Source organism: Melanotaenia boesemani, chromosome 3, assembly GCF_017639745.1.
Source record: "Melanotaenia boesemani isolate fMelBoe1 chromosome 3, fMelBoe1.pri, whole genome shotgun sequence".
Classification (NCBI taxonomy): Eukaryota; Metazoa; Chordata; class Actinopteri; order Atheriniformes; family Melanotaeniidae; genus Melanotaenia; species Melanotaenia boesemani.
This window is the reverse complement of record NC_055684.1, coordinates 33,210,803-33,224,306: the sequence shown is the minus strand read 5'-3', so window position 1 is coordinate 33,224,306 and position 13,504 is coordinate 33,210,803. Positions and strand designations below refer to the sequence as shown.

General features: G+C 35.5%; 1 protein-coding gene across 2 annotated transcripts in view; it reads left to right on the top strand.

Annotated features, from left to right (window-relative positions):
• Positions 1-13,504, top strand: part of cpne5b (copine Vb) — a 141,197-nt gene that overhangs the window by 43,494 nt on the left and 84,199 nt on the right. Inside the window, exons 6-8 of one of the 2 annotated variants that reach the window (XM_041981337.1) lie at positions 1,282-1,321; positions 2,202-2,216; positions 4,136-4,212. In XM_041981337.1, the coding sequence (XP_041837271.1) occupies positions 1,282-1,321; positions 2,202-2,216; positions 4,136-4,212 (132 nt within the window). The remainder of the gene's footprint in view (positions 1-1,281; positions 1,322-2,201; positions 2,217-4,135; positions 4,213-13,504) is intronic. The other variant, XM_041981338.1, reaches the window with a different exon arrangement.

The following is a 13,504-nucleotide window of genomic DNA, read 5'->3' as shown; positions in this document are numbered from 1 at the left end:
ATATCCATTATGCACATACACTTCTAAAATCCTTTAAAAAAGTCTATCTCTCTCTCCCTCTCTCTCTCTCTCTCTCTCTCCATATATATATATATATATATATATATATATATATATATATATATATATATATATATATATATATAACTTGAATGTTAAGAATACATACACATGTTTACTGATATAAATAAACATTTATATTACAAATATATGTTTTATGATAAATTAATTAGTTCATATCAGTCAACTCACTGAGCTTTACTGCTTTTGTTTAAAAAAAAGTAATAATAAAAAAACACTAAATTATATACTTGCTATGCAAGAAGTAAAGCTTGGCAACAGTAACAAGGATGGTAGGACTTAACAGTAAGGCCACCTGATTAGTTAATAGGTGTTGTGACAGAGTGCCACTCTTTATTTTAATTACTGTCATTAACTTTTTCTGCCTGTCATCAGGGAGTTTTCTAAGTCTAAGTAGATCTGTATTTTTAAACCACTGTGGTGCTTTTAAAAATGACTTTATCATTCCAACTTTTGCTCTAGATTTTGTGACTGTGAAATGGATGGATGTTATTTCATGTTAAAGCTAAAGCTGAATAGTTTATATTACTACCTCATGGACTTTCTCAGCTAAACAGCAGCCGCTTCTTTTATTTAATATTTCCATTCAGTCGTTTTTCATTGTTTCTAATGAGAAGCAGAAACAATGATGATGGTACAGTCCATTCTCACCAACAAAAACAAAAATAAATAAATAAAATATGAGCTTTTACTCAATATTACTCTCTGTTTGTTCTTGTTTAATAGGTGAGCTGGATCCATTGTTTCATCAGATGTTTAATCTTGGTACATCACATATGCTTCATTTCCCTCACTTTCATTGCTTTATATTGACATGCAAATCAAATGAGGTCCAGCTCACATGAAAAAAGGTCTTGCTGAACCCTTCCCCGGCTTCAGGTTCTTTTCATCTCGCCTTCATCTTAATTTACACATTGGAAGACATTTGTTATTATTTTTTTCTTTTTTTTATTTCTCACATGATGTCCGCCCACCTTATCACACACACTTTTTTTTTTTTTAGAGGAGATTAAAACATGTTCTTGTTTTCTTTTATTCTGCACTTTTGTTTTCCTGTCAGTGATTGGAGACCATCAAGATATATCTAAAAACTTTTTTTTTAAAGGCATATCAGTCTAAATGTCTCTATGGTCCTGTAATGTCTCATCTATAGTTTTAAAGTAGAAATGGCTTCTCTGCTTTTATCTCTTTCCCTTTTAGGTATGACGTTGACTCTAAGAGCCCGGATCTGTCCAAACATGTGAGTGCACATACTTATTCAAACCTTAAAGCACAGAAATATGGAAGCTATCTTTGAGTAAGATCTGCATTACTGGCTTGAAATGTGCTGAAAAGGGAAAAATTATTGCTTGATTGAGTTTGACTTGAATTAGTTTTGGAAATGTCATGGTTTTATTTTTTCTGCATGTTTGATTTGGGTGTTGCCTGAAGCATAATTGTTTTTTTTTTCTTTTCAATGGATTAAAGCAAATCCCTTTTATTGCTTGGTCATATACTGCATAGATATATATCCAAATACAAATTATTGTTTTTCTCTTTACATAATTTGCTTTTAGATATTTTTGCAATTTTATTTATTGATTATCATATAAATAGTCAATTTATGTGTCTACATAATGTATTAGTTATAATTTCAGTCTTCTTTTTGTAGTTAAAGTGGCCTTCAGTGATAGACGCTGTGTTATAACTTGCCATATAGTCATATAGTTTTAAAAAGCAATGCTTTTCCCTGTTAGTTTCCATTTTAAGCAGTGTATTGCATTACATTGCACAATATTATTTTTTCCACTGGTATCACGTGTGTTGATTTTGATTCATCAAGACTTGAAACTACGGTGGCACAAAGCATTGACAAAAGCATGAACCAAAATAATCATTCTAGATGATTATTTGATGTATTTGGATAACAGGGATTTGCGTTTTTCCATCAGTTGCTCCAGTTCCACCAGTAATGTGCTCTGGGTGTTAGCTCTGCCACAGCATGTCGGTGTTTTTCTGCTCTCACTTTGAACAGCACTAGGAGTGTTAGCTACAGTCATGTGTCTTGGTATATGATGTGCTCTGTTGTTATTGTTGCTGTCATTGTTGTTGTTGCTGCTGCCGCCCAACTTTTCTGGAAGCCTGCAGAACTCAATGTAGGTCCCTGCATCGCTCTCACACTGACACTGCATGCCCACTGTCGCTCATTAATGATCCGTCTCAGAGGGAAGATGGTGTTACTTATCAGAATCAAACAGCTGAAAGAGAAAAACAAGTCATTTCAGCAGCTCCAAACTGTTGTCTCAGAAAACTCTTCAGTGGCCAAAATGTGAGCTAAACACTTAGTTATTGTGTCTTTCAGCAGTTTTTGAAACAATGTCATCATGATTAAATTTTCCAGGCACTTGCACAGTGAGTGGAAACAGTTGGCAAAACAAACCAGCGACTCTCTGGAATGAAAAAACAAACAACATTTTGACTGATTATGAAATATTAATATTATTAATTGGCCTAATATTGGCCTATTAAGGCCAAAATGAATGATTTCTGGTCTGTCTTGTCAAAAAAGTAGTGTCATTGATCATATTGATGCTATTTGTCCTGTCAAAGTCAAGAAGTCTCTGCAAAACAAGAAGTCTCCACAATCAATAACACTGTTGGAATTATTGCTACTTAGCACTTTTCTCATCACTATAGTGTTTGAATCCATCTTCTCCTACTTGCCTGTTATCCTCTTTAACTCATGAAATCATAATCTGTGTTTAACAGGTGAGTCATGGTCAAACAGTAGACTAATTAAGGACAGTTAAGTCCTGCCCACTTGAGAGGGTAAAACAAATTATGTCTTTCTGTGGACTTTTTGTCTCATGATTCTGAACCCTTTTGTTCCAAAAATCCACCATAAAAAATCCCAAAAGCTGTTGTGTGGTAGGATGCACCAACTTCTACTGAGACAAAAGTGGATACAGGCAATGAGACTTGAGACATAAATAAAAAAAACAGGTAGTCTGTGTTATCATGACTTTGAGTATGCATGTGTGCCTCTGTGTGCAGCAAGGATTTTGTCACTGCTACATCAAATATCAAAATGTGTGTTGTATGTAGGTGTAGCTAAAACAAAATCACATTATGAAACTTGTGTTGTGGTAGAATATGTATCCTAATAAGCTTGGACATACTGTATATATGCAGTATACTATTGTGTATATATACACAATAGTATACTGGTAATATATAATTTGTTTGAATGCAGGAAACTGGTGCACAGCTGCATCTTGCGTGTGAGGGCTTACAGTGACTGACATCAGCCTTGGGTGCTTTGAAGTTCTTTTAGTAGCTGACTTGCATTGAGGAAATTTGATAGCTGAAACCTGATGTGTGTTTCTACACTTTTGTTTTTGAAAGCTTTCTTGTTAGGTTTCGGCAGTTGAACTTCTGGGTTAAGTTTAGGAAAACATCATGGTTTCTGGTGCGTTTTTCTACTGGTGAAAGCTTTTTCTCCATTTTTAGGATTCCATTGTTATTTTGTCTGGAGAGCCCAACTTAAATCATGTTAGGATTAAGATTAGGACAGAACTCATTTATGCTTAACTTGGGTGTTAGGATGGGATTTGACTTTAGTAAACCCCAAAACACCAAAACTGGATTTGATGTCAGTTTGTGTAGCAGATGTTTTTTTTTTGCCAACCTATTAAGGTTTACAGTTGTCTGCCAAGTGTAGGATAAAATTTAATTTATCTGTATAACCAAAAGCTCCTCCTAAGCCTTTAAATGTTGACACCACACTAAATTTTAATGTTCTGCATGACAAAATTGTTGATGCACAAGCCAAATTATTATTAAGTTTGACTTTCCAGTGTGAATATGCATGAATGAACAAGTTTCTTTTGAAGAAAGTGATATTTGAGCTTTTCATTTGCACGATTCCAGTGAAAGTAGTACTGTGGAATATTCTTGAAGTTAGTCTAAAAGGTCAATCCTGATGTGTTGCCTTTTTACTTGAAATCCTCAATCTTGCCTTTCCTCTTTTTTTTTCCTCTGTTCTTTCCAATGTTCCCTTCTTCATTTCCTCTAGGACTTTTTGGGTCAGGTGTTCTGTACTCTTGGGGAGATTGTTGGATCACCAGCCAGTCGACTGGAAAAACCGCTGGGGTGAGTAAGAGTTTCAGGCAGTTTTGTCATGCCCTTTGACTCCAAATGTGGTTTCAAGACACTTCATTGTGCTAAGAGGGGAGTTCAGACTGAGTAAAAATGTTTTGGATGCAAGTATGCTTGCTTATCTCAGTTCCATGTTATGATTCAGCACCATAAAAATCTAAAAGGAGCCACATTTCATCGTAGCATGTGCGCTCTGACCAAGTCTATTGATGATCTTCACACTTTGGATTCTGAGATGCTTTAAATCAGCCAGCAGGAATACATCAGGGTATCATGTTAAGACACTAGGATTAACTGAGAGATTGGTAGAATTAGGCAGAAGGAGATGCTAATTTAGGAGAAAAGAAACTGAGTCAGAGACAGAAGGAGAGTGAGATAAAGAAAGCTGGGGAGGAGGAAGAAAAGGCACATGGGTGATTAAGACATAGATGTGGGAAAAATACATTGATCAGACAAAGAAAGAGGGGGAGTGAGGATGGAGACACCACATCTACAGATGTTTTCCACAGATAATTATTGTCATTAAAGAAAAGGGAAAAGCACAGAGCAAAATTACTCAAATTACAGCTAGTCTCCTCAGCCTGTGCTTTTACACTGGCTGAGCAGAATGGATTGTTAATGGGATATCCTGTTATCTCTCGTTCTACATCTGCCACCCATCATCATCATCATCAGTCTGCCACACTATGGTGTGATTCAGGCCATTTAAACGCTACACTTACACACATAACGTGTCTTACTTTTGAAAGTGTTATCTGTATTATTGGAAAATTCTTGAGGTGGTGAGCATCTGAAATTCAGCTACAGTTTTAAGTAACTTAGATGCAGTATGTTTATCGCCTGTTTACTCATGGATGTGCTGAGTGACTAATCTCTAGGACTGGATGTTGTTTGACTTCTGATTTTAAACACTGAGGCTGCAGAAAACTAATGGAATTATTAGTCTTAAATATAATTACGCCTGTATTGAAGAAAATAACTGCCTTGGATATGAATGGTCTATTAAAAACAAGAATAATAATGAGAAATTCTATTTATTAAACATTTAATGTCGGAAAAAAATCAAATCTAATATAGTGCTACATAGTAAAGAAAACAAAAATACACATAAAAACACAATGAAACACATTAAAAATCGATACATTTTTAAGCTATTGTTAAGCCTTTTAGAATAAGAAAGCTTTCAAGAATTTATTAGACTCCACCGTCAGTGGTGCTCTCAGGTAGTGGAACAGGGCATTCCACAGTGGATCTGCTTCCTGGAAGGCGTCTTCCATTGTGTGCAGTTTAGTCCTGGAGGGAGAATTAGAAGGTGAGTGTCTGTGAAGTGGAAGTTTCTCATGTATTTTTTAGGTGTTAGATGAGTTTCTTTTGATACCTTGGTGCATTGCCACTTATGCTTTGGTATGCGAGAAGACAGAGTTTGTATTCAAGGCTGACATTTACCGGGAGCCAGTGAAGGGAATAGGGGCATTGGGGTCATATGGTCAAATTTTGCTCTCCTTGCCAGGATCTTGGCAGTGCTGTTCTGGATGTACTAGAACCTCTGGGGTCTCCTGACAGGAGGCCTGACAAAGGGTGTATAATAGTAATGCAGCTCTACAAAACAAAAACTATGGACACCCACATGCCTCTGTGGCTTCTACATCAGCTGTGGTGGATCTTGTGGATATTTATGTCTGACAGGTGAAAAAAATCAGTAACTGGACAGTTGTCCTTGTTCTGGGCTTCCCTCTTTTTTTTGTGCCACAACAGTCTGATGAGGAAATGCTGCATGGACATTTCAGTCACAGTCATCTGCATATTTGTTGTTTCCTAATTCACAGGGTGTCTGAAATCAGTTTTTTAGGAAGTAGTAATGGCAGGCTTACCTTTAAATTCATTTAGAGAGGCATAATCGTCCACTCTACAAATAGTGCTTAAAACATCCTAGTGGAACAAAAACATATGACAATTGCATGCATACTTGTTATTGGAGGCTTATTGGGAGCAGTAAATGATAAAACCGGATAGACAGTCATGCATGCTATTAAAATGACACATGCATCATGTATAGGCATTAAAATCAACATTTATCCAGTAAAAACGCATGCTTTGTCTTGCACACTGATGATGACAACACATCTGCAAAACTGTTGTGCATTTGTGTGTCTCCCTCTCTCCTGGTGTTCTTTGATGCTTCTTGCTTAAGGGGACATTAGCTGTGCAAATATACATGTGCTCTAAGCCTTAATATTGAGAACATGACCTTAATAATGTTATTACGAGGTTAATATCAAACCATATATTTCTGAGTTCAGAATTTATATGACGCAGTTAGAAAGAGAAATTGAGTGTTTACCAAACTATTTATTTTTAATTGGACTCTGCAGCTGAGAGATAACGCAACTGCTTGCCAAATTGTATTCTTATGCTAGCCTTTAATCGCTATTTAAAGGCTGTAAAATAAAGCCCCCCCCTGTGGTGGAAACCCCTGCAGCCAAAATCTAAAACAAAACTGCTATTTTCACTATATATATATATATATTTTAATATGTAGGGCAGGTCTCTTTTTGAAATGCCACCCTGCTCTTTACTCTACATGTTTTTCATCTGGTGGTTATAACTAAACATGGGCAACAGGTTTATTTCTGGTGGGCTGACACAGTTTAATGAATCAGATATCCAGTCCCGTTCAGTTCTTTTACAGTTTGATAAATGAGTGTGATTTAGGTGGATATGTGGAACAGTTTCCTCATTCTTCATTTCAGATATGAACCCCTAGTGTGATTGTGCTCTAGACTGCATGTTTATGTGGACTTAAACAGATGTAGATCAGCAAGTTTTCAAGTTATACTCAAGAGGCTGTGTAACACATTTGTCACAGCTTCTTTGGGGAATGAGGTGGTGGAGAATGTGTTACTGGGGTGGAGAAGCAGTAAACAGACACACACACACACACACACGCACAGCGGTGCATGCTGTGGAAAATAACCATGTAGACTGATTCATATTTTATTGCTTGAAAATTCAAAAGCATTTTATCTGAGCTGTACTGACCCAGTGGGAGAAGGTTTTAAAGCATTTGTTTGTTTTTCATGTTTTAACCTCTGCTTCTCTTTCCACCTGCATGCACAAAACATTAAACGGAATAAATCATTATCTCTAAATTCCTCGTCCTACGTAAATGCAGGCGTTTCAGCATGTAATCATGAATACATGATGATGACATCTGCTTCTGAAAAAAATACATTAACCCTCTGATGATTTATCAAAAAACGATGCCACATTCTTTTCCACATACAATGTTTTACTTCTAGAGCAGTGACGTACGGTGAGGTTCATGGCTGGTGAGGCACTGACTCGTCTGGAGTTAGATTTACTATTGTAAGAACTGAAAAGAGCATCTTATTTCACTATTCATCCAACAGCATGCAACCATGCCCCTCAAGGTGAGGCAGAGTACTGCCTGTCTCACCTGTTGCCTTTTCTCTGCACTTTTTGTATGATAAGCTGGAATAACGCTCTCACACATACATTAAAGACATTATACAAACTGTGGAGATTCATGGTGTATAACAAATATTTCTGTAAAGCTCATTTTGGGGATATGCTGAGGAACAAAAACACATCATGCAACTCAGTTTGTACTGGATCACACAGTCAGAGGAGAGGCACAGCTCACCACTGCATCACCTGGGATTTCTGCCCTGTATTTGATCGAGAAATACTCAAATTCAGCGATTTTTGTGTAGAGTCATACTGAAAATGCATTTTTAACACAGATCAGTGGAAATTATTAATATTCATTTCATGTATTTTTTCTTTTTTTCGTTTCTTTTTTATCATTTCTGTTGAGGCACTGCCTCACCTGCCTCTTCTGACCGCACGTCACTGTTCTAGACACATGTAGAGTCATGCTTTTCTTTAATTATAATGTTGTTTTTATTTAGTTTATTTAGTTTGATCTATTCTATAAAATATGTATAAAATTATATGTGGTCATATTTATATAAAATTAATATTATATAAAACCACAACTGTATCATTTTCTTGTCGTGTTCATCACTGTGGCAAACCTGGTAATTCCAGTATATGTATATATATTAAGTCTAATGATACATGTATTTATTCTTCAGTGAGTGGCAGTGTATTGGATATATGTCCAATGAAATGGCCAATTTGGAAATATACTGTCCTTACCGATGCATTTAGGGTTAAAAAAGAAAATCCAATAAATTATACAGGATGCATAATATAATGCATGATAAGTCTAAATCTGAGCCTTCTGTCCTGCATACAGCATTCACATATCTAACCCTATATTTACACACAGATTTACAGACTTTTAATTAGTTGATTTCATTCTGTGCCTTGTTTAAATGACTCATTAATGAATAAATGAATTTTAATCTTGGCCCCCGTTTTCCTCTTTTCTATGGCTTATTGTACTGGCTTTAATCTTCCAGAAATGGATGCTTACTTAGTCAGGCAACAACCAATGTAATTTTCATTATGGAAACAAGGCTTTTGTACATGTAGAAAAAAAGACAGTGAAGGACAGTGAGTTAACTAAATAAACTGCCTGCACAAAAGTGATGTCAAAATAATGCAATTAAACAACTATCTTTACTTAATTTACAATTGAGTACCTGTTCACAACAGTGCTGCGTTTGTTTTGAATACTTGCACATGGAGGGCACTTGACACATTCACCTGTCTGCAAACCTCAAAATCAGTCATGCAATGAAGCACAGATGAGTGTCAAGATTTTTATGTTTGAAGACAGATAATGGAGTAATGTTGGCTATGTCCTCAACAGCTCAACAGCAGTACACTTCTTCAGGTATAATAACTGTCACGTCTGACATGTAATAAATTACGTTAAATTAATCATTTACCTAGACTAAACCCATCTTCATCATGAATTGCACAGAAAAATAAAAAAAATATCTCCAAAAGTTGTTAAACACAGATGTCAAAACCATTGCAAAACCCAGTTCTGATCCCTGAAAAGACTTTTTTTTAAAAGAATGAATGGTACTGTTTGGTAGACAGATATGCTGGGATTTATTCTATCGCATGTCCTCAAAGACTCCTGTCAGTTTTTGTTTAGTGCACTACATTCATTCAAAAAAGCCAACCAGACATACACCAAAATTCTGTTTACTTTGGAGCTCATACCAACATATGCAACAATGAAAGAAAAAGATGAGCAGTCACGATACGTACTGTGCAATAACTCTGCCTCTTTTCTGTCATAAGTATGTTTTTACATTTGAAGTAGTCTGACAAACCAGGAGACATAAGTACATGAGGCAGTCAGACCTCAAAAGGTCAATTTAAAACCACTTTTAAATGTCTTGCTCCAACCAAAAAAAATCTGTGGCTTTGTTCATTTCTAGTTCATTTCTATCTGAAGATATTTGTATTTTTAAACATAAGAAAACATGACAGATTAAGTACCAAAACACTCCAGCTGAAGGATTTTTATTTCCGTTAAGAAGCAGGTTTACCTTTGTGATAAACTCTGGAAAAATCTGAGATTAGAGTAACACTACAGATTGGTCTAAAATCATTTTGTGAAGTTTCTGTTTCATGTCTGCTGGCTCATGGAAGTAACAGCTGGTATGACCTGATCTATAACTAACTAAATTAATCGGTTTTGACCAGTGTTGCCAGTGTTTACGTCCTGATTTGATGTTATAAGGGTTTGAATTAACTGGTTAGCTCCGTTGGCAGACCATATGTCTCTCGTGTGGGAGACCCAAGTTTGATTCTACAAGGGACGAAAAGGAACACCTTCCAGTTGGGTCCTTAGGCAAGATCCTTAATGCTACTGCCTAACCACTGTATGCCGCTTTGGATAAAAGCGTCTGCTGGTGATTTTGAACGCACGCCATGTCTGATTTGTCAAAGAATCGCAAGAGGGCATTATTGGTGGAAAAGAGGAAAAGAAAGAGAGAAAGGGACAGCACAAGAGATAAGAGTCAAGATTAGAATTTTACCATTGTGGAGAGAACTCAGGGTACAGGTAGGATGCAAGATGGATGCAGAGATAGCCGTCATTAGGGGAAGCCCACTAAGAAAATCTCCCAAGGTTCAGTTCTGTAAGGCAAAGTCTTTTTCAGTCCTAATTATTATAAAGATTCAGTCAACATATTTTAAGTCCCTGCATCCTTGCTAACTTAGCATTTTATTTAATAGAACGTATTGACATAGTTATTGCCAGTTAATACCAGTAGTAGTTGCACTTTTGACATGTCATCTGTCTGGTATCAAGCCTATATTGATATTTAATTAAACCTATTTTAGTAAATGGTCTGTTCAGAGTACATAACCATAATATGATGATGCTTCCTGTATTTATATTGTTCAGCAGTTGCAACACAATGTTTCCTGAAATAGAACTGAAAGAAAATTATTGTATTTTGAGTGTGTTTGTGTGTCTGTGTGCATGAGTGACAGAGAGACAGAGCCCTGCCGCCAAACAAGACATTTGTTTCATCTGATCATCAAAGGCGCTTTGCTCTTTTATCATTGCTTCAGATTTGACACTGCTCTCTCCGTCTCAAAACCTAAACACGTATGAAGTGAATGCAACATACGTTACATAATTCTTAAGGGTTTTTTCTTCATTATTATATGATTGATATATATATATATATGAAAACTGTGTGAAAACCTGCTATTCAAATGTTTTCTCCTCACTGAGAACTTATTAGTATGGAATCTTTTTAGATGTTATTATACTTGTTGAATCCACCTTTAAAAACATCCATTTTATTTAAAAGAATTAATTTTTTACATTCCTGAGTTCTGTAAGTGTTTTCATTTGGATGCTTTGTTTCCTTTCTCTCTTATTTTTTCTCATTGTGTAGATTATTCACCACAGTGTGAAATCAGTGTAATGGTTTGTAGATGCATTAAACCCTGAAGTGTGCGTTTTGTTTTGTTTTGTTTTTACAATAATGTCAAGAAAATGCTGGAAAAGTTGAATTACTTTTACTTTTTATTTAGTTTCAATGAATTTTTGTTTTTTCTTTTATTATGTTAAAAAAAATAAACTAAACAGAAAATGCTGCTTTGGTTGTGTTAAAGACACACTGCCTGAGTTCTTTATTAACACATATGATGACTAAAACAGCTGACTGGAAGTCTTGATTCACTTTGTATTTATGCTCATCCATGTGTATGATTAAATGGGAAAGGCAATGTCTAGATTTAAACATGTGTAGGAGGGGGAAGCCATTTTTTATTTTTCCCTTGTGAGATATTATCACTGGGTTTTGCAGAGAGGCTTGTATGTGTTTGTGCATGTGTGTGTGTGTTTGTGTCTTAAAGCAAAACTGTTTCCTACAGTTAGTGTAACCTCATTGTTGGAGGGACATATGGGTTTTTTACATTACCATAACAAGTAAGTCATCAATTATTAATACACTGAAAATTATGTTGCTTTCTATCCAAATACAGTTCCAAAAAGTAAATATATGGAATAAATAAGTGTTCACACAGTGTTGGTGTTTTGTTGCAAGCCTGTTATTACACACAGCAGAATTGACATTCATTTCATTATTTCCTTAAAATGATGGAGAAAAAATGCAGTCCCATACCTTGTTTAAGATAAAATCTACATTCAACTCGACACAATTTCATTTTAGAATTTTACCAGTGATTTACAAACCATAAAGGCATCATTTTATTTATATTAGTAGTTGATTCACTCACAACAAGAATCAAAGATAATACCTTGCAATGCTTTTCAATAATAGATTTTTGTTGCAACAAAGGGGAAAAAAATGTAACGATCAGTTTGATTTGCATTGTGTGTTAGCAAACAGACAAACTACATTTAATTGGGACACATCTGCTCTTGAATGAGTGAATGTGCCAAAACTTCTGACTGGAACAGCCATGTTAAAAATCTTGTGCTGACATTAATATGTCCGGTGATGTATAATATTAGTCTCACGGTCTGTGTGTTTTTGCTTTAGTTTTCCTCCTTACGGGTTCATTGTCTTGTCCTGTTTTACTTTGTAGTTCATTCCCTCTGTGTATTGTGTTTTGCTGTGTTCGTTAGCTCACCTGGTTTAATTGCAAATACACTTCATCTGTTCCCTATTAGTTCCTCTGTGCATCTATACTCACTGGTTTCAGTTGTCCTTTGTCAGTTCAACTGCAGTGTTTCCCTGTCGTGTCTCATCAGTGTAAGTTGTTATTAATTTAAACCTTTATTTCTGCACCCATCTGCCTCACCAGCCAGCATTTGGGTCCTCATGTCCTCGCCTCAACCATGACAATTAGTTTATTAGGAAAACTTATAGACAGGAAACATGTCCAAAATTCATTCTGTTCATGGATCCTGTCTGGATCCAAGAACAGCAAGAGGAAACCACCAGGAGAAGCCCGGGTCATACATTGTCACAGTCTATTTAAAACATAACTAAATAAATAAAAAGTAAAAACTGAATAAAGAAACTAGAAACAGAGAACAAAACACAACTGAAACCTTGTCACATCTTTAAAGTTGTGAGCATGAATTTTAACATGTGCATTTAAATGTCTGAAATCTATGTAAAATATTGATTTGCTGGATAAATCATCAATCATTTTTACAGCAATTCCATTTTCCTTAATAAAGTCACCTTCAGAATGTGTCTTCAGTGTAAATAAACTCTTGAGTGTCTTGAAGAAATGTTTTGAAGCACAAACAGGGTCAAATTTAAGTCCCTTTTCCCAGCTGCCCAAATCTTTTTTTTTATTACTCATTGCTACTTAAATTAATGCTAAATAAAATAAAACTACAATATATAATACAGCTTACAGCTAACTGTGACTTAATTGGAGAATTACATCATATTACATGACGGAAAACAACAATATGTTTTTATCCTTGTTGACTGAGAGATTTTAACCATGCACAAATGATCGTCCTTGCAATGCTGCTGTACAGTTACTGACATCCTGGTGATGACCAGAAACACAACACTTCTTAGTGAGTGTTCAAAGAGCTTGGAAATGACAAGCTCTCACAATCACTTCAGTTTTCCTCCACTGTATCACTCCATTTTTACAAACATTTACTCAAACTTTTTCAAGACAGAAAAGGAAGTAAGAAGAGAAAAGGGCAACTTTGATTTAGAGAACAGGAAATGCAGGAAAAAATGGACAGTGTTGGATTTTTTTTAACCTTTTACTACTTCAGTATTTTCTTAATGTCAGATAGTGCGTAGTAGAATAACTAAGTAAGTAAATAAATACGTCCAATCATATATACATTTATACACATGCCTGGATGAAGTGACAA